The 26,678-nt window shown below is 37.2% G+C and overlaps 1 protein-coding gene across 1 annotated transcript in view; it reads left to right on the top strand.

Moving 5' to 3' along the window:
• Window positions 1–26,678, top strand: part of LOC107727300 (KH domain-containing, RNA-binding, signal transduction-associated protein 3-like) — a 99,886-nt gene that overhangs the window by 65,426 nt on the left and 7,782 nt on the right. The window contains exons 2-3 of the mRNA XM_016537134.1: window positions 14,640–14,758; window positions 26,342–26,458. Coding sequence (XP_016392620.1) covers window positions 14,640–14,758; window positions 26,342–26,458 — 236 coding nt within the window. The remainder of the gene's footprint in view (window positions 1–14,639; window positions 14,759–26,341; window positions 26,459–26,678) is intronic.

Consider the following 26,678-nt stretch of genomic DNA (forward strand, 5'->3'; position numbering starts at 1 on the left):
ATTTTACATACAGCACACAGTGAAAATGACATGAATATGACAGTGGGCAAATGCATAAAGCGCAGCATAATTTGAAATCACGAGTTTATAGTTTGTCGATCGCGTGTCTCAATGAAGCTGAACTCTCCTCCTGTCCGTATTCAATTCACACGCACCGACCATCATGCAGAGTACACGCGATCGTGCAGGATATAAATGCACACTTCATAAGATCTCACAGCTGGATTCGACTAAGTTTGCAAGGTTTTTGAAATTAGATGTTCATTAGTCATTCAAAGATTTGTTTAAATTATATTAATGCGTATTTGCTGAATGCTGACGGCAAACGAGAAAGTATTATAATGTTTGCCTTTCTATTACTAACAATATAAAAGCAATCGTTATAATACTTTTTGTATACATTTTAATTACTTTGTTTAACAGTTCTATCTGATTATTAGACAGACTTCTGTCTGTGGACAGAACTGTTAACGACGACAGCGAACAAAAGGGAGAATGTGAGCACTGTGTGTTCAGGCGCTGCCATTCTCAGCGCCGTCAAAATAAAAGTCCCGCCACCAACGCATCGGCCAAACAGAAAAAACATCGGCCGATGCCGATATTTGAAAAATGCCAAATATCGGCCGATATATCGGCCTTGGCTATATATCGGTCGACCACTAATATTCAGCAGCGGCAGCTCTTAAAGGGATAGTTCACCCAAAAATGAAAATTTGATGTTTATCTGTTTACCCCCAGGGCCTCCAAGATGTAGGTGACTTTGTTTCTTCAGTATAACACAAATGGAGATTTTGAACACAAACCGTTGCAGTCTGTCTTATAATGGAGATGAATGGGAATCACGGCTTTGAGAGTAAAAAACATTACCACCACCTATCTCTCAAGTGGACCATTGACACTCTATCTACAATCTCAATTAGGAGTGTCAATGGTCCACTTGAGAGATAGGTGGCGGTAATGGACTTATAAGTCTGCGATCCACCGTAAAGCGAGAAGAAGAAGAAGACGACGCCTCACGCGCCAGCTGTTGAGAACGCGCTCAGGAGAGTTCGAACAGTTCGGACATTGCGTGAATCAGAGGTAAAAAACGATATAAATACTGTTCAGTTTCTTGCACAGACCGATCGTTTTGTGTCTTTACACATCAATGTATCGTCACGTGCCGCAGGGTTTAATTTGGTCTTGTTTGTGTATGTTTTTTTTTTACTTTCAAAGCCGTGATTCCCATTCACCTCCATTATAAGACTGACAGACTGCAACGGTTTGTGTTAAAAATCTTCGTTTGTGTTCTACTGAAGAAACAAAGTCACCTACATCTTGGATGCCCTGGGGGTAAGCAGATAAACATCAAATTTTCATTTTTGGGTGAACTATCCCTTTAAAGCAGCCAAAATAACCTAATAACCAGCTGCTGTGATATCTGTTAATCAAAGAACAAAAGAGGAAATCAATCACATTTGTAGCTTTAAGGATTCATCTATACTTAATTTAGAATTTAGTGTTTGATAACTTTATCAATTTCTGTATATTTAATTTTCAGCTTGCTGAAGGGCACAGGTAGCTAAATATGACATTTATTATAAGCGGTTTATGTGAAGATTGTTTTAAGTTTACTTAATTTAGAAGTTTAATTTAGTTTTTTTAAAGTCTAATAAATGTTAAAATTGATAGCTCTCAATTATACTGTAATGTTGAATGGCTATAGTCAATGGTTAAGGGGAAAAAAACAATTTCTTAGAGACATCAGTAGTATTGGTATCAGTGATACTTGCCTTCAGTCATAAAAAATATATAGTTAAACAGATATAAAAAATATACTGTCTTTGTTTTTTTCTATTAATTTGAAGATTGAATGTGAAATTATTGCAATATAAAAGTATATTTAAAAACTTTAATGTTAGGTGGGATTAATCGCGATTAATTTCAGAAAAATATTTGATTAGTTAATTTTTTTCCCGATTGACAGCACTATTGGACATATATTACCTGTAAAAAGTCTCTCAAGTATTTTTTTATTTTTTTAAAGTTTAATATAGGATGTTAGGGTATTTAGAATTGATATTTATATTACGGTAGTAATATAAGGGTGTTTTTAGAGTTGATTTTTAGGCTGGATTTAGGATATTTATTTAGGGATATATTTTTACTTTAAACTTTCAAGTATTTTTTGCTATTGTCTTTCTTTACTACACTGAGTGCAATTAGTACGATCAAATGTGACTTTTAGCATATTCTTGTTGATTAACATATCATGAATGACTTCAAAGAGGGGATGAAAGAATATTATTAGCCACAAAAGTTGAGGTCCCCTGTTGTTCTGTTGTTGAGATGCTTATTAATTATTTCGCCCAGCCTTTGAAAAAACGTAAGCCCTTAATGATAAACCAGAAGGCATCAAAATAATAAGTGATTTTTTTCCACTGCATAAAGTGCGAATGTTTCCCTCATGAAAATCCATTATAATGGCATATCATTTTTTGCAACCGAATGCCTGCAGCATTATAATATTCATGAACGAATGGCGTGTTAATGTTTGTGTTCCAAATAATTAGCATTTCTCATATTCCCACAGAGGACATTGTCTCACATTCCATCTTATTAACACGTCTGATTCCTGTCATCTCTTAAGGGTCACGGGTGGAATTGTTTGCAGATTTTTCTGTGGCATAAATAACCTTCAAATGACTGACGAGCTTTTGGCCGGCTGAATTTTTCACTCAGTTCTGTTCTGATGAGCCGTGCTGATCCGGTAGGTGGTGGCAAGGCAAGATTACGGCCCGAGCGTCTCAGACTTCTCCCTTGGCCTCTTTATTCGGGCTCTGAATGGGACGTCTGTCAGATGCTAAAGACGTGGGCCTTAATCTTGCCAAGGCTGAAGAACAGACTAGAAATGCAAGTCGCACAAGGTTAAAGCAAATATGTTGCGCTCTAATCGCTCATGGAGAGAAGAGCATTAGATCTGAATAACCGGTATGAAATCCGTAGCAATTACATCAATGCTATCATTATATGGACTATTCATGAAAATATTCCTTTGAGACATAACGCATTAAGAGCTCACTTAGATCAGTCACGATGACAAATGAGAGGTTCTTCATTTGATAAGCAGGTCAGTCTGCATTTATTTTTATTTCTTGAAGGAAAAATCGACAGCTCGACAGTTCCTTAAGTGGAAATTGTTGAATTCTCAAACTAGTGATGCTAACTACTTACTACTAACTACTTAAAACTAATTATGAAGAATTCTATCCTTATGACATCACAATAAGGAATTCTAAAACAAGTCACGCTAACTATTGATTATTTGAATACTAATGATTATTAAATATTACTGTTTTGATTCAAATGTTATTAACATATTATGTAATATTGCTAAACTTTTTATATATTATTTACACATTATGTATTAATATTACTTGTATTGATTTTATAAACCTAATATGAAACCTTTTTGTGTGAACAGATGCTAAACTAAAAAAGATTTTGTGTAGAAACAATTTTCAGTCAGAAAAAAATAAATACACACACACATATATTATATATATATATATATATAAACAGAACAGTTGTTGTAGAACTGTGTTGATGGCTGCAGGATTTCCCTGAACATTCTTTAGTAATCTCTACAGTTGAGTTCATTTATCATGTAGAGTACACTACTGTACAAACCCATTAAGTGGTTAGTATAAAAGGGCAGCCTGACCCCACTTAATGACATCCCAGTGCTCCGCACGTGCCGCAAATTTTAATGTGGAAGCAAAGGATTTTTATGAAAATAAGACTTTCCTGAAGAAATTCCACTAAGCAGAGATCTCAGGTTATTGAAGTTTCTTTCAATGCATCTATACCAGGGGTGCCCAAACTCGGTCCTGGTGGGCCGGTGTCCTGCAGAGTTTAGCTCCAACTTGCCTCAACACACCTGCCTGGAAGTTTCTAGTATGACTAGTAAGAGCTTGATTAGCTGGTTCAGGTGTGTCTAATTGGGGTTGGAGCTAAACTCTGCAGGACACCGGCCCTCCAGGACCGAGTTTGGGCACCCCTGATCTATACTATAATAAGAGTAACATATACAGATGATCTACTATACAGTATATAAACAAAATAGCTTGTGATGATAGCTCAGGGATTGCCTTTTGCAACACTTTAGTACTCAGTTTACATGAACCACTCATTGAGGAATATTATCAGGTTTGTCAGTGTAATGTAGAGATGATGGAAACACAAATGCATCACGTGGATCTGATGTATGTATTTTGGTAGGTAAATTACATGGAATACAAACTGTAATGTCATACAAATAAGGTTTCTGGTCTGTGTTCACAGGTTATTAGTGATGTTTATTTGTAAACCAAAATGGTTCCACCATGTTAGCTATAAAACATTTTAGTGTGGACATATATTAGATGGTATTGGTCTTAAAGGGGCCGTATTCTATATAAAATAATATATATATATATATATATATATATTTTTTTTTTTTCCCCCCATGGAATCCATTTATTATGTCAGTCAAAAAGTCTTTATCTCTAATAATACAAAACTACAAAAAAATTTAACAAAAAATTAAGAAATCTTTTATGCTCTCCAAAGCTGCATTTGTTTGATCAAAAATACAGTAAAAACATGTCCATGATATTGTGAAATAATACAATTTAAAAGAACGTTTAAAAAAGAAAGAAATACTTTTATTCAGCAAGGATGCATTAAATTGATCGAAAGTGACAGTAAATGCATTTATATTCTTAGAAAAGATAAATGCTGTTCTTTTGAACTTTCATCATCAAAGAATCCTGAAAAAAAATGTATCATGGTTTCCACAAAAAATAAAAAGCAGTAAAATCTGTTTTTTAACATTCTAATAATAAGAACCATAATAAGAAAATTCAGCTTTGCATCACAGGAATAACTTACATTATAAAATATATTCATATTGAAAACATTTATTTAAAATTGTATTTGTATTTTAAAATATCACTGTTTTTATGTTTATTAAGTAATTGCAGCCTTAGTGAGCATAACAGACTTATTTAAAATGTTTGACCTATAGTGTAATTGCTTAAAATCCTTTGGTTTGTGTTTGTAAAAATAATCTAATAAAATTGAAAACACCTCATTTGTAAAGTATTTAAAGGGGCCATATTGTTACGGGGCTGACGAGACGTGAGACTTGCGGATCCATTCGCAAAGCTTTATTGTGGAGAAGACAGAGACGTGGTCATAAAGCAGGCATAGTCTTTGCAACTTTACAGATCTTCTTTATGCACCAAGAGCTTGTAACACTCTAAAGAGAAAGGAAAAATTGAAATTGCATCATATGACCCCTTTAATTCATAGTGTTACCCAAAAATATGCACGTGCATTAGCACGTTTTTTTTAATATAAAAGTCATATTTATATTATAGTCATATTTATAATATTCAAAAGTCTTATTTAGGATGGATTGTATTTGCGCAAACTGATGCATGGTTTCTTTTATTAGAAAGCAGCTGCAGAACTATCTAAATTCATAGAAAGTAGATCAGCGTATATGCTTGTGAGTGAGACCTCCCGCTGCGCCGCCGTCACCATCTCCCTGTGACTTATCTGCTTTTCATTACAGCTTTGCCTGCAGACAGAATTGTTTCATAATGAAGAAATATATTTCCACTCTGCCTCACGCTCATTTGCTTTACAATCCAAGTGCGTTGTGGAAACACGGTGTGGTACGAGAGAGACACCAGAGATTATGACACAAAGAAACGCCCTGAAGATTACACTGATTTAGTTAAAATCGCATATGAAGAGATAGCGGTGTTCGTCAGGGCCTGCTAAAACATTGTCATGTGAAAACTGCATTGAAAGCCGTCAAGAAAGCGAGGCCTTCCGAGGCCCCACACTCTGTCACTCCAGTCTGCAGCTTTAACACATCACACAGCATATCACATGCTTTTCCCGAGAGGGAAAAAAAGAAATGTGTTGGTTGTCATGGAAATCTATAGCCATTTTTCTTTCTTTCTCAGCGTTGAGCGGGTCGGAGTCTGGAGGGAGGGTTGCAGGAATGAGATGTGGGCAGGGTGACATGGGGCGATGACAGCGGGCAGCCGCTGGTATTGATCTGCGATCTGTCATGGCAGCCCACTCTTGAAAAAGCGTTCTAAAGTGTTTCACAACACGTATCTTATTTTTCATTTTCAGCTGCTATTCTGTTACACCAACGCTCCACGGGCCCGGCCGAGAACTGGACTGCGTGCAGCCGTAAAAACACAGGAACTGGAGACTTCAGAAATATATGGAAATCAATAACTAGCCCAAAAATGTTCTGCATGCTACTTTCAGGCGATAAACATCAACATGGAGCTAAGAAAGCTTTTGTCTCTTGGTTTTAGAGTTACATTTTGCACTTTTAGATGCGCCTGCCATGTCAACCCAGGACTTGTTGCTTTTGAATATGTTACATTTTGGATGCTGAGATACAGGCAGGGTCCAAAACGATTTCTTGCCAAGCACTAAATGCATGTAAAAAGTGGCTGGAGTGACTCACCAGTGGGTTGGTATTGTTTTGCAACATAATGCATGGCTGCAATTTGTGTTCTTCCAATTTTTGCCTCAGGAGAAAATGTACAGTTTATCTTGGAATCCTATACTTTTTTTCTTTGAAAGCTCCATGTGCAGACACATATATGCAACATTCTCACCACCAGTCTGAAAATATAAAGAAGATTATCACTTCATCTTTGTTTTTTTGTGACAGGTGTAGCTTTTCTGAGAGATGTCGGCTGAATATTGTATATGGTGCTGTAGGTGACAAAATTGCTTGTTTGTCACTAATTGAAATAGAAAAAAAACTGCTAAATAATTTATTGTTCTGTCTTTTTATTTGTTTATGATGAATTATATATACACGCACACTACTGTAATTCTATAGTAATATATTTTAAAATGTAACTTATTCTTGTGTGTGTGGATTTTCAGCATCATTACTCCAGTCTTCAGTCACATGATCCTTCAGAAATCATTCTAATATGCAGATTTGCGGCTCAATTATCATAACATTATCAATATATATATATATATATATATACTAGTTAATTAATGATCAAATTCAGGATTCGTAGGGAAGCTCTTATTAAAATAATAACTGGTTAGTTTTCAGCATGTTAATTTTGTCTTTATATTTTATCAGATAAATGTTACATTTACATGTTACATGTATGCTGAAGCTCTTTCTTGTGATATATCAATTGATAGCTCATTTGAAAAACATTACATCACTGCAATTGGCAGATGATTTTATACAAATTACATCAATGCACTGCATAAGGAAAGATTAAGTATTTTTAGCTCGACACGTCTTATAACTGCCATGATCCTAGATCCTAGTGTGAGTCAATGCAACAGCCGATGCATGAATTTGTATGTTTCTTTACTTAGCAGAAAAAGTTATGATGCAGTTTTTCTCATTTGTAATAAGTCTCTTTGGATAAAAGCATCTGCTAAATGAATACATATAGCCTAATGCTAAGAGCTCATGGTTTGCCCCTTGCGAGGTTTAAACCTAAAGCTTTTAGGTTACAAGCCCAGCTCTTTAACCTCTGAGCATCAAAACTTTGTGCCAATTGGTAGAAATGGGAATTGAGCCCACTCCGTTTAGAAACCAGAAAACTCCTCACTTGAGAAGGTTGAAACACCTTAGGCCTCTTAAAGAAGCAGCCTTTTTTGTTTTGTCTGGTTAAATTCTAAAGCACTCAGTGGTTGGTGTCCATTTCAAGAAGCACAAAAGATTTATTTATGCACCACGGGCTGAATTCAGCAGCTGAATGCTGCAGATTGACACCAAATTCTCTGCACTTTGACATCGTTTGCCATCACAGAGGTTCACGTTTTTCTCTTCTTTTGTTGCGCTCATGCTCGGTTTGGTTTTCTACAGGGCAATACTTCACAAACAGAAAATGAATGGCAAAGAATCTGCAGTCAAAAGAGAAGGGTGGAGAAATGTTTTGTACTTGAAAGTGTAATGTTCAACATTTGTCAGCTGTTCTGTCAAGTATGACCAGTATTAATTTGGATGTTTGACACATCTTTTGTCTTGAGAAGCATGGCTTTGTACTCTAGACCTCTGAAAATGCTTTTGTTGCTGTTTTCTTAAATGCATTTGTTTTTTTGCGTTATTGTTTACCCTTCTAGGGAACTCGTGCTGCATCCTCTAGCGCAGGGGTTTTCAAACCTGTCCTGGAGGACCCCAGCCCTGCAGATTTTGTAGGTCTCCCTCATCTAACACACCTGATTCAACTCAGGTCTCAACTGCAAGACCTGAATTGGGTGTCTGATAAGGGAGACATATAAAATGTGCAGGGCTGGGGGTCCTCCAGGACAGGTTTGAAAACCCCTGCTCTAGTAGACACTATGGGGACTGCCGCCAGCAGGACTGGTGTCTGAAGCACGTGTGAAACAACTCCAATCCCATTGGCCCACGTAGCCCGTGGCGTCACAGACTTTTATGCCCTGAAGCATAAAAGGGCGCCTGCCAAACACGTCACCAACTTCTGTTGTCTTCAGGAGCCGTTTATTTGACAGTGCATGTAAAGGCGTTATGGAGAAAACAAAGGCAAGTAGCGTTTTAGAAAGTGTGTGCTTCCGTGTCCTAGATTTCTGACACCCGAGGACACACACGATCTATGCGTTATGCGTTTGGTGCTCGGGGGCTCTGAATGCGCTCATTGAGACATGTTTCCAATGAGAAAGCTCTGTTCGCATTTGTCCCTCTTCTCGAGGGATAAGTGACAAGAGTCTGCATGTCGCGGTTCGGGTCCCACTGCTGCCGAGGCACAGCATAGACTCAGATTGTTGGGTTCACTGCAGAGAGGTTTGAGAAGGGCGTGGATAAGCGTGAATGTGCGTTTGACTCACGAGACAGCGCTCATGGTGATGCATTCGCAGGGGTTCTGAGAGCAGAGGTAAAGCTTTGCCTTTTATTCAAGATTGTAAACAGCATTTGCATAAGCGCGCTCGCCTCTTAAGGGAGTCGAACAGACTCAATGCAATGCATTCGCGGCAGTTTCTGTTCTCGCTTGGTTCTTGAGGGAATCTAGTATTTGAACAGCGTGTTTGGCTCTTGAGGGAGCTAAATGCACGCTGCGTGATGTGATCGTGCTGAGAAATGTCTCGTATGCTTGATTCTCTTTTGAGGAATAAGAATTGAGCGCCTACTACCCATGGTTTGGGTCCCACAGCTGCCGAGGCAGCTAGGCAGACCGATCACAGGGATTGTAGGCGGGGCATGGACGGGAAGTGCTTTCCCTTTTAGAGTTCCTTTCATTCTGTTCTCTCCCAAAGTATAGTAGTCAGCATTCGCACAAGCATGTCCAGCTCTCGAGGCATTTGGCAGGATCCAGATACTCTTTCTCTTGGGCCACCTGATCCCGCAGATAACGCTACATTGGGCTCATCTGGTGAAGGTGGTTGGCGATGGAGATGAGAGTGTGAGCACTGAATCTCCCCAACCTAGCTCCAGTTCCGCATACGGGGAATGTTGGGCTTAATGATGCGTGCTACTAAGAGGCTTGATTTAGTCTGGTCACGCGAAAGGCAGAAGGCGGCCCGTGGCAGATTAGATGAGCGCTTTCTGGCCGGTCATGAATTCCCCTCCCCCAGGAGTCTCCCTTTTCTTCCTGACCTACACACTGAGTTAGTGAGATCGTGGGACAAGCCATATTCAGCTCAGCTGCATCTTTTTCAGCATGAGGATTGCGCTGATGTTGAGGGTGTGGCTGAGCGCGGATACGTGAAGATGCCCCATGTGGAGAGGACGCTCGCGAGCGTTACAAGCTTACCAAGCTGACTTGCTCAGAGACCTAGATAAGGGCAGGGTTTGTCCCCTGGGGCAGTTGCGGAACTGCGCCATGCCACAGACTTGGCTCTACGCGCCACTAAGCAATGGTGGTTACAGAAGTGAATTTGTGGTTAAATCTCATGGATATCAGAAGAGAGGTGAAAGAATTTCATCTTGATGCTCTGCTGTTGCCTTCCAGGTTTTTCAGCATCTTCACTGAGGCGGTGGTCGAAAAGTTCAGGGAGGCGAAGGTGCGGTCCGCTGCCTTACAGGAAGTTCATTCCACGCCGTCCCAGGTCTTCCTCTAAAACCTCTGAGGGTGCTGGTCCGTCTCGATCTGATGATCTTAGGCAGGATCAGAAGAGTAGTGTGGCCACTCGTGCCCCTCCTCTTTCTAGGAGTTGGACGCAGAGGCAGGCAAGTGCTAAGAGATACTGTTTACATTGGGCCCTAAGGCTGGACTAATGTTGTTCTTATGTGTTTCTCTTGTTGGCGAACCATTGACTGAAGGTCCGATCTTTCCCTTGTGATGTAGGTTTTTTCAAGTACTCTGTTGAGGGGCTGCCCCCTTATCAAGGTTTTTCAAGTAGGTACCCCCTGAGCCTCTTCTGCCGTCTCCCCTTGGGGTGTTTAATAGACGGTCTACTTTCTTTATCCCTTAAGTTTAGTCAGGTAGTAGGGGTGGGCTGCCCCCTTTCTACAAGGTTTTTAAGTGGGTGGTCCCCCTGGGCCCGGCATGCTGCTTTGGCTCATTGTAACATAGCCTTCTAAGGATAGCTGTGTTCTTAGCTTGGTTAATGGGATGTCCCTCCTATTGGCTGGGTTCCCCATTTTTCCGAGTTATGTTATCAGCCCCAGGTGTCAGTGGCTTGTCCCCTTTCTGAGGGAAGGTTTTGTGTATGTCTGTCACTTCTCTTGGTGCTCTCTCACCAGGTGAACAGGTATGCGCCGTGGAATGGCTGAGTGGTTATTCCATTCTCCATAGTGTCTGCTAGAGGACGCAGCGCGAGTTCCCTAGAAGGGGAACGTCCTGGGTTACGCATGTAACCATGGCTCCCCGAGAGGGAACAAGACGCTGCGTCCCCTCACCTAGGGCTTGCCTGTTTTAGCATCTCCTTCAGACAACCAAGTTGGTGACGTTTTCAGCTCTTATGCTTCCGGACGTCCGCCTGTGACTCCATTTCCACTCACTATATATTTTGTAAAAAAAAATGGTTTAAAATATAACAAATTCTCTTTGGGAAAGTATTAAACAGATATTTCTTGTTTCAAAGACCTTTATTTATATTTCTATATGAAAAATAAATTTTTCTCCATGTTGCTTAGAACCAGATGCCGCCTTGTATGGTCTGTTCCAGGATTGCTGAGCGTTTCCCATCTCTCAGAGCTTCTGTTTGAGATGTTATTGCCAATCTCCTCTTTCTGCCATGCTTTTTTTGTGATCAGGAAGTGAAATTTGAGGAGTTAATGGAGCTTTTTCTGTCTCTCCACTCCTCTGCTGGAGACTTATGGGGGAGTCCGCCCTAATCCCATAAATCATGCCAGCGTATGAATTTTAAATTAAAAAGCCCAAATTTCTTTCTTTGTACTATTCATTTCTCCCCACCTGTGCTCTGATACTGTGCTGGCCCTGATACTGTGATGTTTCATCATGACTGGAAATACAATGTTAGTCTGTGAGTTTTGGATGGAAATGAGATGATCTTGACATGTGAAGAGAGAGACCCCATCTTCTCAAAACAATGAGGGGTGAATTCAATAAACTGCTGCATCACTTCAGCACTTCATATTTCAGCACAAACCCCTGAATCTTATTCACAAACCACCCACAATATAGTTTAAACGGGTGCAAAATGCCTTGAAATAGTGCTGTGGCTTGAGTATTTCAGTTATAGTAAGTCACCATCATTATTTTCAACAAAAACACGCCGACTTTCTATGTACAAATTTCTCAAAATTCCTTGTTTAAAAAAACATTTTTTTTTCTTTTTTTATTTCTAAAACATTTTTTTCTTTTTTTATTTCTAATGATTTTCTAACAAGAGAAAATATATACACACTATTCAAAAGTTTGGGATCAGTAAAAAAATAAATGAATAAACATCTTACATCAATACCTTTATTCAGCAAGGATGCACTGTGTGTGTTTATATATATATATATATATATAATTTTCATGTGCCTGCATAGACATATTAAAGCGTAAAAAGTATTAGAAAGAACAGATTTGCAGAAACGAGTTGAACTTCTTTTAGTTGATAAATATGTGTAAAGTGGAGGTTGTACGTTATTGTTGCAGAGCTTAGATTTGTTGGTAGGTCACAATCCTCTGAATGGTGATTCTGTTGGAAAGGCTGCTGATTATCTTAGGAGGGAAATGTATATTTTTCACAGTATTCTCTTGGGTGTGTTTTGTGCCCTTCGACTACAGAAATAATGATATGAAACAATGAGATGAACCTCAGACCGCTGAAGCTACTGTCTCTGTGGACCTTGGAAACGGAGCGGGGAAGGGATGCAGAGTTTGTTCTCTTCCCAACTCTCCGAGTAGCTATACATATAATTTGATATTTTATAATAAAGTTTGACACACAGATCCCAGATGAGACATGACAACATACTCTAACTAGGTGACATAAAATCCCCAGCATCAAGTATTAACTTGCAGTTGTTTGATTGACAGCAATGTCTTCTAGCACCCAAACTGTAGAGGATAATGCAATGCAATGCTAGCATGTGTTCTACAAGTGTACAATTAAGAAAGATCATTTACATTGTTTTACACACCTGTCTCTGCAAATGTTTGCTAGACAGGTTTTATATATATATATATATATATACATATACTGTCGTATGTTATATATACTCTGGTTTGTATGATGGGTCTCAGATTCAGTCTAGACAGAATGGTTTTATTTTTGATGACTCTTTGAAACTCTTTGAGTAGAAGTGCTTTCCTGATTAGTCAAGGGAATGTAGGATGTCTTCATTTTGCATAAACTGTCCTCACCAAAGCACAAATAATGGAAAAGAGAGTTGAATATTGAAGTGTAATAAGCGTAACAAGATGACAGATTGTGGAAAAGAACATTAAAAGTGCTTTTCATATTTAAACTGTTTTGATGGACTCTAAATATCATTAAGAGTTAATGGTCAGGGTTTACTGGATAAGTTTCTGGAATGCTCGTTAAGAAGTTGGGAACTGCTGAAACCAGGTACCGAAGCAACATTGGAGCTCCTTTTAGAGGCAAATAGAGTGCCACAGTCAGGTTTCAGAAGTAAAAATCCCATTCGTTTTCTCCATAGTAGAATTAATTTTTCATAGTAAATGTAAAGGCAGAACTGCTGTGAGCTATACTGCTGTTAACTGATGGTATATGCTTTTGCTGAAGCCATCGGCTGCACTATTTCATCAGATTTTTGAAATATTCATGTATAACGGAAGAATTTCTGGTGGAAAAACTACATTTCCCATGATTCTGCAGTGAAATCTTTATCAATCAGAGACTCACAACAAGCAAATCACACCCACCAACTCCCATGAAACACTGCAAATGCATATATTGCAATAAACATAAAATTAATTGTTTCTATATACATAATCAGCATCTTTAAATGAACTTTTTATATTTATCCATAATTCTACCATCTTACACAATGATTCATGGGATTGTAGTTCTTTCCCTCATTAAACCGTTAAGTACACAGTCTTGTACTTTTTTGTCTTTTTGTCCAAATTTTAAATACTTTTTTACTTTGAATCAAAGTTTGTAATATTATCATTTACTTCGTAGCTGGTCAGTTTGGTTCATGGCTTGTAACTCTTAAAGATTAAAAAAAAATACCTATAGGTATAGAAAAATACTTCTAGAACTATGGCTGCTTAAACAGTAGGCGGGCACTCTCTTGGATATTTATCTCATGATTATTAATCAGGCCTTGTTGCATGAGCTAATTAATATTCAGATGTCAAGTTTTAGCTATAAAAGAACAGGTTTATTGCAATGGGATGGGAATTATGTAGTATTGCAGATGTACCACATCAGCTTGAGTATGCCTGCTTGATGTTTGCTTGAATATTTTTTCACAGCCCTTTTTTGATAAATGTTTGTGAGCACACAAATCTAACTCAAACCAGTATGTTCTGATCTGTAAATTTGGTCTGTTGTAGAGACATTAAAACTCAATTCTATATGAAATTGTCAAAATCACGTCAACAGTTATCTGGTTACGTTTGTATGGATAAGATAAATCTTGCATTTGATTGAGCAATTTAATCATTGTACTGTCCAGATCATGTGGATGTTTGACGTTTGATGGACATTTGGAAATTTCTGTCGTCTTGCCACCGCCTCTGAAATTACCTTTTCAATACTGTTTTCCGCTAAGTACATCGAGTTGCGAACCCACATTTTCCCAATACTGCAATGTATCACGAGTACCTACACTCATACAAGAACTCATTAATGTGACTAATAACCCAGCACCCCACTGTGTCCCACAACAACAAAGACTTCTGTGCGTGTTCAAAGAGCTCATTTACACACTTTAATGTCTAACAACGCTTGCCTCACCAACAAAAATATCCACCAATCACAGAGGAATGTCTATCAGATATGATTATAAGCACATCCAGTTAAATTAAAGCGTGGCCAATGGAAGCTATTTCACAGTCCACTGATCAGTCAAAATACGCTTGGTACAGATGACATCGGGCAAATGGCAGGACTGTTATCTGAGCTTATCTGAACCTGAGATTCACACGGATAAACCTTTATTCTACCTAGATAATGATTTGACTAACTCTCCCTGTCTCTGTCTCTCTTAACAGAAATCGAAAAGGTACAGAAAGACGAAGACAAAGAGGATGAGAAGTTCATTGATGTGGTCATCAACAAGAACATGAAACTGGGCCAGAAGATTTTGATCCCTGTAAAACAGTTTCCCAAAGTAAGTACAACAAAGCTGTTTTTCAGTGTCTAATATATGATATAGTAATTACACCCAACTAGAACAGAACAGATTAGGAGAAATGTAGCATTCCATCACTTGCTCACCAAAGGATCCTCTGCAGTGAATGGGTGCCGTCAGAATGAGAGTCCAAACAGCTGATAAAAACATCACAATAATCCACAAGTAATTCACTCCACTCCAGTAAATCAATTAATGTCTTGTGTAAGAAACAAATCCATGATGAAACCACTGCTTCCCTTTAAAATATGAGTCCTCTCTATCCATGATATTGCTTTCTTCAGTGAAGAAGTTGTCTAATCTGAATCAGGAGAGAAATATGCACAGATCAAGCAAGAAAGAGCTCTAAACAAATATGTGGAAGGATTTTTGATGTGAAGACAACAGAGGATGGACTTTTTCACTGGAGGAAGCGTTATTGTGGATTGTGGACTGGTTTTTGGCCAGAAGCAACGGTTTAAAGTTAAACACACAGCTTTTCATTTCACAAGATGTTAATTGATGGAGTGGAGTGGTGTGGATTATCGTGATGTTTTTATCAGCTGTTTGGACTCTCATTCTGACAGCACCCATTCACCGCAGAGGATCCATTAGTGAGCAAGTGAGGATGTAATCCTAAATTTAACCAAATGTGTTCTGATGAAGAAACAAACTCATCTATGTCTTGGATGCCCAGGGTTGAAGTAAGGTTTCAGTACATTTTCATTTTTGAATGACTGATTCCTTTAATATTTTTGCAGTGCTGATGAAATCATTGATTGATCATAATATTTTATAAATATCCATTGTCAAAAATCTAAATGATTTTCTAAATGCAGTGTTATAGTGTGGAATAATTCAATGTTGTTTTTAGACTTAGTGACAGAAATTCTTAATGTTCATCACATTTTTTTCACAGCTGTGTCTTTCATTTGTTTAACATGCTTTCACACGACTCCACTATACATACAGACCACAGTCATTCATAAGGATGAAAAGCACTTCACAGTGCAGCTACATGTTAATATGAACATGAGTTTGATATTGAAGCACGTACACAGGCGATTTCAGCAAATGGTCCTAATTTCCATATTGTTGCTGTTGAGTGTGTTATTTGATGATTTTCCCCCTTTGCCAGATGTAGAGGTGAGCGTGACCTTGATGGCAGACTATCACATTATCATACCACTGAGCATGTGTGTGTGTGTGTTCATGTGACATGTGCATATATTCCCGCTGTTTTCACAAAGGACTCTCACACAAGGAACAAATCTTTCTGTACCTCATTTAGTTTGTGCTTTCGTAGCTCTTCCAACATAATTTAATGGGCTTCTTTGTTTGTGTGGTTTTTAATTCACACCGTTCCATCCTGGGAGGGTGAAAGAGCGACAAACAGCAGGAAACAAGAGAGAAACAGAGAAATTTAACAGGCAGGTGTAGATGTCTGACTCTATTCAGGAAAAAAAGCTTTTTATGGCAGTGAAAGGGTTTTAGATAGATGATAATTTGGACAGCGTGTTTATGTGATTGTTTGAGGAGGTGTTTCAGTAACGAAGGAGATGAGTAAATGAACAGGACATGTGGAAGAAGAATAGCACGTGCTCATGTTTTTTTTTTTTTGTCTATCATAGTCACCATTTCCATTCACTTTTATTATTATATAAGTTAGCTACTGATATTTTCTGTATAAGTAATAAATAAAATAATACAGAATATGTATCTTAGTTAGGAATAATTACTCTTATGCTCACCATGGCTGCATTTGTTTGATTAAAAATACAGTAAAAACAGTAATATTGTGAAACAATATTACAATTAAAAATTACTGTTTTTTATTTGAATATATTTTAAAATGTAATTTATTCCTGTGATGTAAAACTGAATTTTCAGTGATATTGCAAGGGGAAAATATCTAGATATTTATATTGTAGATATTGCTATAGTAAATATATTATATGTACACTGAAAAAAGCTTTCATGGGCAGCCTAGAATATCATGCATTTTCAAAATAAAATCAACTTTTTTTCGTTGTTGAATAGTAAAAAAAACAAAAAAACTCTTTGTTCTCTTTCTCTGTATCATTGTTTCTACACTGATGATTCTTTTCAACTAACTTTTTTTATTTATACCAAACAATGTCATATTCATGTCTAGAACATTGGGGGGACCATTGTTTTGAGGTAAATATAAAGACCAGACCACTATGGTAATGGTAAAGGAACTAAATAAATAAAGGATTTAAATGGATTTAGTGGAATAAATTAAAAGAAGAGAAAAAAACAGTCAAAGAATAAGATTTTTTTGTAAAATAATCAATCTGAACTGCAAATAATAGTTTTATTTTAAAGGGGTCATATGACGTTGCTAAAAAGAACATTATTTTGTGTAATGCAATGTGTTTATGCGGTTTAAGGTTAAAAAAACACATTATTTTCCACATACTGTACATTGGTGTTATGCAAATCTTCCCACACAGTGACATAGACATGTGGGGGCGTGTTTAAACTAGACGTTTTAGGAGGGCATGGACGAGTCTTAACTTTTATAAAGAATATCTCTTTGGATTTGAGACTTTAGTCTTTGCAACTTTACAGATCTTCTTTATGCACCAAGAGCTTGTAACACTCCAAAGAGAAAGGACAAATTGAAATCGCATCATATGACCCCTTTAAAATATGCACCCATTCAATTTTAGTTGTATTCCTAATATGGTGAAAACGCAAAACAGAAAAAATGCTATTGTCACAATAATTATGAATTACATGAAATGACAGCCCTAAATGACCTAAATGTCAGCCCTACTCTCAATTCAAAATGGCAGAATTTGAAAAAAATATTGAAAAAAATATATAGATATTACATATTTTTTCAGCTAATAAAAGAAAAATGCTGCAATTCTCTGGTGTTATTTTATGATTGTTGGGGCAGTATCCAGCTATATCTTAAACTTCTCAAATTACAGTGCTTCAGATTGGTTTTAATCACTGCACAAAAAATAACGCAATCTTTATCTAATTCTGATTGGGTGGGCAAGACAGTCATTTAGGTGGGCTCAGCCCACCCCTGCCCATGCCTGGAGCTGGCCCCGCACATGATCCTTCAGAAATCATTCTAGTATGCTGATTTGATATCAATTATAATTGGTACTCAAATATTAACAGTGGTTTTTATTATTATCAATGTTGAAAACAATTTGTGCTGCTTAATATTTTTGTATAAACCGTAATAATTTTTTTTTTAATTATTTGAGAAATAGAACATTTAAAAGAACAGTATTTATTTGAAATATAAATCTTTTGTAACAATATAAATGTCTTTATTGTTAGTTTGGATCAAATGAATACATCCTTGCTGAATAAAAGTCTTATTTTTTATTTTTTGTTGAGTACCATTCATAATTTATTATAATTGAGACTGGAGTAATGATGCTGAAAATTCAGCTTTGACTTCAAAGGAGTAAATTGCATTTTAAAGTGTATTTAAAAAAGAAAACATTAAAACAGAAAATTTTAAATTGGAAAAATATTTCACAGTTTTCTTTTTTTTTTTACTGTATGTTTGATCAATAAATGCAGCCTTGGTGAACATAAGAGGCTTGTTTAAAAAAAAAAAAAAAAAACCTTTTGAATGGTAGTGTATGTGTGCACATGTCCCATTAATGTAGCTGCCTTGAGGTTTTACTATACAGTGGTAGCATATACAACCAACTACAACGAGTGAATTGGCCTCTTCATGACAAATAGACCCTGGACAGATGAAGAATTCATGATCCTAAGATGAGGACAGATGGATTATCGGCAGCCTCATACATTTGTGCACTTGTACACACTTTTGTGCACCTATATATGATGTATATATGTATTCGAGTGGCCGTGTGCGTGCGTTCAGAGAGTGATAATGTGTGTGTGAGCTATTTTTTGAAGAGGGTTTGTAAATGGGCTCTGGGATCCCAGAGGGAGTGTGCTGTGAAGGGTAAAGCGTCTCTCTCACACACATATATACACAAACTCTCTACTCTCATTTTTTACCCATACTAGAAGTCTGATACCTAATCTGAGACCAAAAAGACCCAAATTTCCATCAGGATTGGATTTGTAATTAATGAAAAAATATATTATTAAAATAAAAAATATACAAAGGTTGTTATTATTATTATTTAATAAGAAAATATGAGTTTTTTTAAAGAGTGTCTTCTAACATGTTCTTACATGTGCAAAGCTACATAACATTAGGGACATAACATTACGGAATTCTTGGTGGTTACCAGGGTGTTGTATGAATGCTAGGGTATTGCTATATGGACCAGGTCAAAACAGCCCACCTTCAAGTGTAAATTTAACTTCAAGTCTTATTTAAATCACTAACCTTAAGCCAATAATGATACTTTATTTTATTTTATTTTATATAAAAAAATAAATAATTTAATTTAATTTAATTTAATCTAATCTAATCTAATCTGGTTGGGTTTGATCTCACTGGTTGTGTCAGGTGACAGGTTTTGTTAACTGCAGCATTGTGCTTCAACTGAGTCCCCATCCAGACCTCTACAATGTCTAAATATTACTCAAATCCAAATGTCAGCTTGTGTTATTAAACACAATTCCAGCTTTACTCCTGACGCCGGCACCCACAGGAGCCCCCAGTGGCCCGGAGATGTTTGTGGATCATGGAACATGTTGGCTCTGTGGCTCCATTACAGCTGGACCTTATTATGACATTATTATCCATTCAGTATGAAATTTGTCACAGTGCAGTGAGTCGAATGATCTAGTTGGAGGATGCGTTTGCACGCTGCAGTGTTGTGAATGTAATTGTCTTCTGTTCCGGAGTCTCTGGCTTTAACTGGATGATCAGCCGATTGCTTTAACCACAGACTATGGTAGATTGCCTGCCAAACTCAAGCACACCGTTTCCACTGTCTTATCATGGGCACAGAAGCGGTTTGCAGAATTAGAGCATGAGTAATCATCTTTAAGTTCTGTGGTGGTAACCTGACACCATGGTATTGGATGGTGATACTGTGGTACTTTAAAATATGTACTGGAATTAGTTTACCATGGCTTTTATATGCTGCTACCATGGTACAGTTCCAAAATACCATGGTACTATGTCCAAAAAAAATGTGGTCGTAAAATAATTTTTGTAAGTGTAATGGTTCAGTAAATTTACCATGGACATGTACCATGGTTAAACTATGGTATTCTCTGTCTGAAGTACCTTGGAGTGCTGTATAAATAGCATGATGTGTGAATATAATTACCCTTACAAAAACAGTAACCAAATGTTAATACTGTGATACTTTATAATTTACCATGGTACTGAAATGGCACTCTGGAATTACCATGGTACATGTCCAAAATACCATGGTAGTACCATATCTGTATGTTTTTTAATTATTCAATACATTTACTAAAATGTCGCATGGTATTACCATGGTTTTTAGACATGTAACATGGTAAAACTAAGGTGTTCTTTAAAATATGTTGGATTACCATGTAAATACCATGATATGTGATGAATATGACTCCCTTTAAAAAAGTACTGTGGCGGTAATATAATACCATTGTACCAAATGCTAATAATTCACTCTGGAATTACCATGGTACATGTCCAAAAAACCATGGTAGTACCATACGTTTTGTAAGTGTAATCATTCAGTACATTAACTACCATGGTACTATCAAGGTTTTTAGACATGTACCATGGTAAAACCATGTTTTTTTAAGTACCTTGAAGTACTATATAAAAACCATAGTATGTGAATTTCTATTCAAATCAACACAAGCTCCATCCTGCATCTCCCGCCATTCAGTGTTGGGCGGTTACTGTTGACTTCAGGTTTGTCATAACAATGCGTTTTAGGGCGACTGTTGAGGGAAAAAAAAGATGGGGACGTCAGGTCTTGTAAATGAAACTTCATCTCAGAGCTAAAAGGAATGTCAGGGTACATGAGCCCTCAGCGTTAGAGTAGTAATGATCGGCCACTTCAAATAAAGCAATTATCAGCAGCGGAGCGAGAGCGCCAGTGTAATGTCATACGGCGCGGCTATTCACGTCGCCCCGCGTCACACTAAACAGATTGCCTTTGACAGCTCTGATGACTGTAGACACTAATGCGCTGTTTAGAGCTTCAGAGAGCTACTGGAGGAAGACAAATTCAATTTGTCCAGTCTGACAGGTGGATGTAGAGAAAGAGAGCGAGAGCTTGAAGGGTGAGTGTGATGAATCTGATTGGAACAGTTTTACTCCTAGACGTCACCTCTAGTATCATTTATGGGACAGGGACACTTTTTGGCTAATTTCTTGGCTAATAATCTTGTGAGGACATGGTCACTGGTCATTGAGATTAAAGAACAATTTTGTATTAGAGAGTAATGAATATGCCTTTTTAAGTGCTAATTAAAGGTGAAGCGTGTCATTTTTGTGGCACTATAGTCTTGGATTCTTTGGATTTGGAATTGGATTCTTATTCAACCAGTTTTTTATTTATTTTTATTTATTTATTTAGTCATTTAGCAGACGCTTTTATCCAAAGCGACTTACAAATGAGGACAATAAAAGCAGTCAAAACTAACAAAAGAGCAACAAGACAAGTCTCGGTTAGCCTAACGCAGTACACGTAGCAAGGTATATATGGAATGAGAGGTAGAGTTGAGTGTCATCAGCATAGCAGTGATATGAAAAGCCATGTTTCTGAATGACAGAACCTAGTGATGCCTTGTAGACAGAGAAGAGAAGTGGTCCAAGTACTGAGCCCTGAGGAGACAGTTTTTCCCAGCTGTCTGCCATTGGTCCGTCAAACAGAGAGTCCCGCCCCAAACTCACACTACTGGTTGACCTATAATATAGGTTTGCTCAGGATGGTTAAACAAATGCTTTGATAACGCCAATGTTTTGATAGTGTCATAGTATAATTTACATTCCATTGTAGTGTATGTACTTTTTTAATCAAAAAAGTAGTTTTATTGACAAAATAGTAGTTTTATTGTTCTGAGATGCTAAATAACTTTTTATACGTTTAGAGGTCATTTTTAAAGTCTCACCAAAGCTGCAATTATTTGATCAATAATACAGTAAAAACAGTAATATTGTGAAATATTATTACATTTTGATTATCGATATTTGAAACGGTGACTTTTTTTCTGGATTCTAATGAATAGAAAGTTCAAAAGAACTGCATTTATTTGAAATAGAAATCTTTTGGAACATTATAAATGTATTTACTGTCACTTTTGATCATTTTAATGTGCTCTTATGGAATAAAATTATTCATTTCTTTCAAACAAACAAACAAAATCTTACTGATCCCAAACTTCTAAATGAAATAATTAAATATTCCAAGTTGTTCATAGCCAGTTCTGTGAACAACAGGTTATTTACTGACAATTTTCCCCTCCAACGCCCCTCATTTGAGTCCGGTTCAAATTCACAACATGACATGCCAGCTTTGAGAGCTGCAAAAGAGGGGACGATTTTCAGTGGAAAAACAAGCTAAATGTTGATTTATTTGTCACACAAATCTATTGAATGACTTCAGAACAGTACAAAAACTGTACAGTCATAAAGCTGACTTTTTAAAACACTTTTTCAATGGTGTTATGAACTGTCTTTGTAGACCCACGTAAGGTTTCTTCAGAAATCCTTTCTTTTTCTGTGGAGAAAATAACAGCATATGGGTTCAGAATGACATGCATTAAATTTTTAGGTTCATTATTCCTTCAAATGAAAATGTTAGCAAAACCTTTTTATCCTTTTCATGTCTTTCTCGCCCAGTGTATGTGCAGTCTCTGCAGTCATTGTGCCTGTCTCTGACAGCTGCCTGTGAGGTCAGTCTCATTGTAAAGGCTGTTTAGTGAGACCCAAAGTGAAAAGCCCTCCATGTGCCGACTGTTTCATCTCAAACAGAGAATGCAGCTGTCTTCTCAGACGCTTTATTGTGCTTTCCAAACAAACTGAGCTTTATTAGCGAGATGGATATTTCCATATAAAGTAAACCGAGTGTAATAAGTGACACTGAGATGTCTGAGATCTTTTTTAAAGCTTTTGAGAAAAATTAAGTGAATACCGTATGTGATTTAACATCAGCGTCAGGACACTATCAGCCAAACGATCGGTGAATTGCCCTCATTACCAGATGTAATCTGCAATTAAAATTAATTCATAATGAATGTCATGGTTGGATGTTTTTGTCAAAAATTTTGTCAAAATTTTGCCTGTGAGCTATTAGCCCATTTTGCCTGTGCCTTTATCATAAACCTACACGCATTTTCCTAAAGCCGCACACATTTTGTGCATTTATATCAGATAATGGTTATTATCTTCCCCCATTTTTTGTCGTGAGACAGTAATATTTTCAAGAAGCTGGGTAGATCATTTTGAAAACTAATAAAACTTCCAGCATCATTTTTACTATTGCTCATAATTAGGGCTTTTAATTTGTAATTATTAAAATTTGTATCCCGCACCTCAAATCATGTGTTGATGAGGAGAGCTGTGCTGCTACCTTTCTAAGAGACTAGTTTTGCCTTGTGGATGATAAATGCACAAAAAAAAACAAACAAACAAAAAAAAAATCCTGTAGAATTGCATTTAGAGAATTTGATGGTTTTTCCATGTGTGAACATGATTCACACTCACTCATGCAAAAATGTAGCACACATTTTTTCACTTTATAGATTGTTGAAGTTGAAAACAGTTCTGAAATAAACCTTTTTTCCATCTCTTCGTGTCAAACCTTTGTTAAATTGACAGTTTATGTATTTATTGTCTTTTCATCAGGTGTTCTCCATGGCAAACACACATGGCATGTAGATTTCAGCATTTCTATATTTGTGCATAGTGAGAAGAGGCCAGTGTGTGTTCTAATGTGTGTGTGTGTGTGTGTGTGTGTGTGTGTTGGGGTGTGTTTAAGAGCTTTAGAGCTTCCCGTAAATCCTCACGCAGCTCGGTGTTGTGTTTAATGTCCAGATTAAGGCCCACGCAGTCATTTACAAGCCTTAATATCATCAGATTACACCATTAAAGAACAGCCAAACAAAAGCCTCTGTAAATAACAGACATCTAATGAAAGCAACTCCACAAACAGCCATCAGCAGCAGAACATACTGCACTCTTAAATTCCAATGTGTGGATTGACAATCACACCGCAAGGACACTTACTGATACATAATGGAAGTATAAAACTGAAATGCATCTCATGTTTGATATAGGTTATATAATTATAATATACAGTAAGAGCTTCTTACGAAGTATATGGATATATGGCATATGTAAATGATTTTTGCCAGCATCAGAGATTCAGTAATGGTGTTTGAATGAAATGTATGTGAGATGATTATGCCCAAAGTATCAGGATTAGTGCGTTCTCAAATCATAGCTGAAAGAAAAACCACAAATGAAATATTTCTCAGTTGTTTCTTCTAGAATCAGTGAGATTATATTGATAGCTAATGGAAACTTGCTGAAGTTCCTTCTTAGGTGTTTCTACTGAGAAAAACACACCACTTAATATATCTTTAAAAGACAGTTGAGATCTCTTCTGAAACTCTAAAGGGATACTGTTTCGGGTCCCATTGACTTTCATAGTTTGGGCAAAAAATACTATGGAAGTCAATGGGACTGTTTGGTTACCAAAGTTTTTCACGAAATATGTTCAGATGTACAGACAAAAGAACGTCATACAGGTTTGGAATGACATGAGGGGGAGTAAAGGATGTAAAACATGAGTAAAACATGCTTTTAGTATGTAGAGGTACTGAGATGTACCCGCTTCGCGCTTTCTGCTAATTCTGGGTGTCGAATTTTGCTGTCAGATTCAGTCAAGCCTTTCTGTTTTGAATAAAAAGAAGCCGGGAAAGTTTGAGAACGTGTCACCTGAGTGCTGCGATTGTGTCTGTGGCTTTCTCAGAGGTCTTCATGGGTGGCAGGGTTTGATCTTCCGCTCTGGGTTCAGCGGTGAGATCGCTAACAAGCCTGGACAGCAGGCGCAGGTGAAGAGTTTTAACAAGAACAGCAGAGAAAGCATCTCACCTCCTCAGCCTTTACACTTCCTCTTTCTTTTGTCATCCTTTGGTCTCCCTGGGATGATTCTTCTTCCTTTCTTTCTCTTTCTTCTCTCCTGTCTTTCTTTGATCCTTGCCACCTGTTTCCATCTGAATGTGACACAAAACAGTGTGTGTTTTAGGCTATGTTTACACGACAACGATGTAGTCAGAAACAGAAAAGTTTTTCCCTTGCGTTTTTAAAAAGTTTCACGTATACACGACAACGTTTTTAAAATGATTCGCGTTTACACATATCCGCGAAAACGGCCAAAAACGCTGTATTACGTATGCCAGACCACTAGTTGGCGCTGTCACCTTGTTAGTGAACAGTACCTGTAGGGAAGTGACAATTATATGTTGTATATGATGCGTCTCCGCTGTTGGTTGTAATATTGGTGAAGTAAATCCACACTTTGCTGAAGAAGCGTTAACAGAATCTTAAACGGCAACAACTGTACCATGTACTACGCCATTGTTGTGTATGTTTGTTCGCGCTTGCCTTTAAAATACAAGCCTAACACGTACTACGCACTCGCATGACGTCACTGTTTTCAAAGATTCCCGTATTGGGTGTTTACAGGGAAACGATAACGGTGGCGTTTTTAAAAACTTGCACTTTGAAACCCGTTTTCAAAAATATGCGTTTTCAGTCCCCAAAGTGCCGTTGTCATGTAAACAAACAGGCATAACGCATAAAAAGATTCCTGTTTTTGGCTGAAAACGTTGTCGTGTAAACGGCCCCTTAGATCTTGAGATAGGGGCTCTTGTGGTTCAGTAAAGCGTCTTTCACAGATGCAGTTCTGTCAAGAGGAACGTTGTGGTTTTGGCTAGAGCTGGAAATGTAGCACATACATTGAACAATTTAAAAACACTATTAATTATATATAAAAAATTGAATACATTTTTTATTTGTTTTGGACATTAGTGATGGGCTTATATTCAGTCATATGGAAATAAAACAAACAATATATTGGCTTTTAAAGCTTCTTTTTGCCTATTGTCAATGTCTCTGAATTATCTTTGCTAAGTAAATATTGATATATGCAATTAATTGTGAATAATTCACCTCTATATCATGTAATTCATTTGAAAATGTGAGTCAGTTAAAAGTAATTTAATATTAATAAAATAATTCAAAAATTATAGCTGACTATAAAATCAAAATTCAATGAAAAGTGCCATCCATTATATAAAAATGTATGTGATGTCTCTTTCTCATTTAAAGTTCAAATTACTAATTCATAGTTTGAACAAAAAAGCACGTACAGTGTCTTAGTGAAATATTTGATCATTAAAGCATGCATGACCAGAAAAAAAAATCATTGGTAATGGAAATGAAAGCAGTGCTGTTTAATTGGCTGATGTGGGCAAGAAAAATACTGTATTTAATATACCAGTGTGTGGCTTTGATAAATGTTTAACTGCTTTTGCAGTAGAAATACTTTCCATGTAATTTTGCATAACTTAAGTATTAGGGAATAGTAATTAGAAGACAGAACTATGCCAGTAAAACTCTTTTTTTCTTTTTCTCTTTATTAGTTTAATTTTGTGGGTAAACTCCTGGGCCCTCGAGGGAACTCATTAAAGAGACTGCAAGAGGACACACTGACCAAGATGTCCATCCTCGGAAAGGGATCCATGAGAGACAAAGAAAAGGTATTCTTTCTTTCCTTATTATCAGTGTTTTATTCTCCGGGCCGTTAATCAGGGTATACGAGGCAGGAACTGGCGCTTTTTTTGTCCTGTCTTTCACCACACAGTCTCATTGTCTCTGCTGTCATGTTTGAGAAGCGTTGAACGATCTTGAGCGCATATGTCGTGTTTCTGCGTGCTGCGCCGCTGATTGAATCGATCAATGGCTGCTGATGGGCCGCTT

This window comes from Sinocyclocheilus rhinocerous, unplaced genomic scaffold, assembly GCF_001515625.1.
Source record: "Sinocyclocheilus rhinocerous isolate Xijiao unplaced genomic scaffold, SAMN03320098_v1.1 scaffold1154, whole genome shotgun sequence".
In the NCBI taxonomy this organism is placed as follows: domain Eukaryota; kingdom Metazoa; phylum Chordata; class Actinopteri; order Cypriniformes; family Cyprinidae; genus Sinocyclocheilus; species Sinocyclocheilus rhinocerous.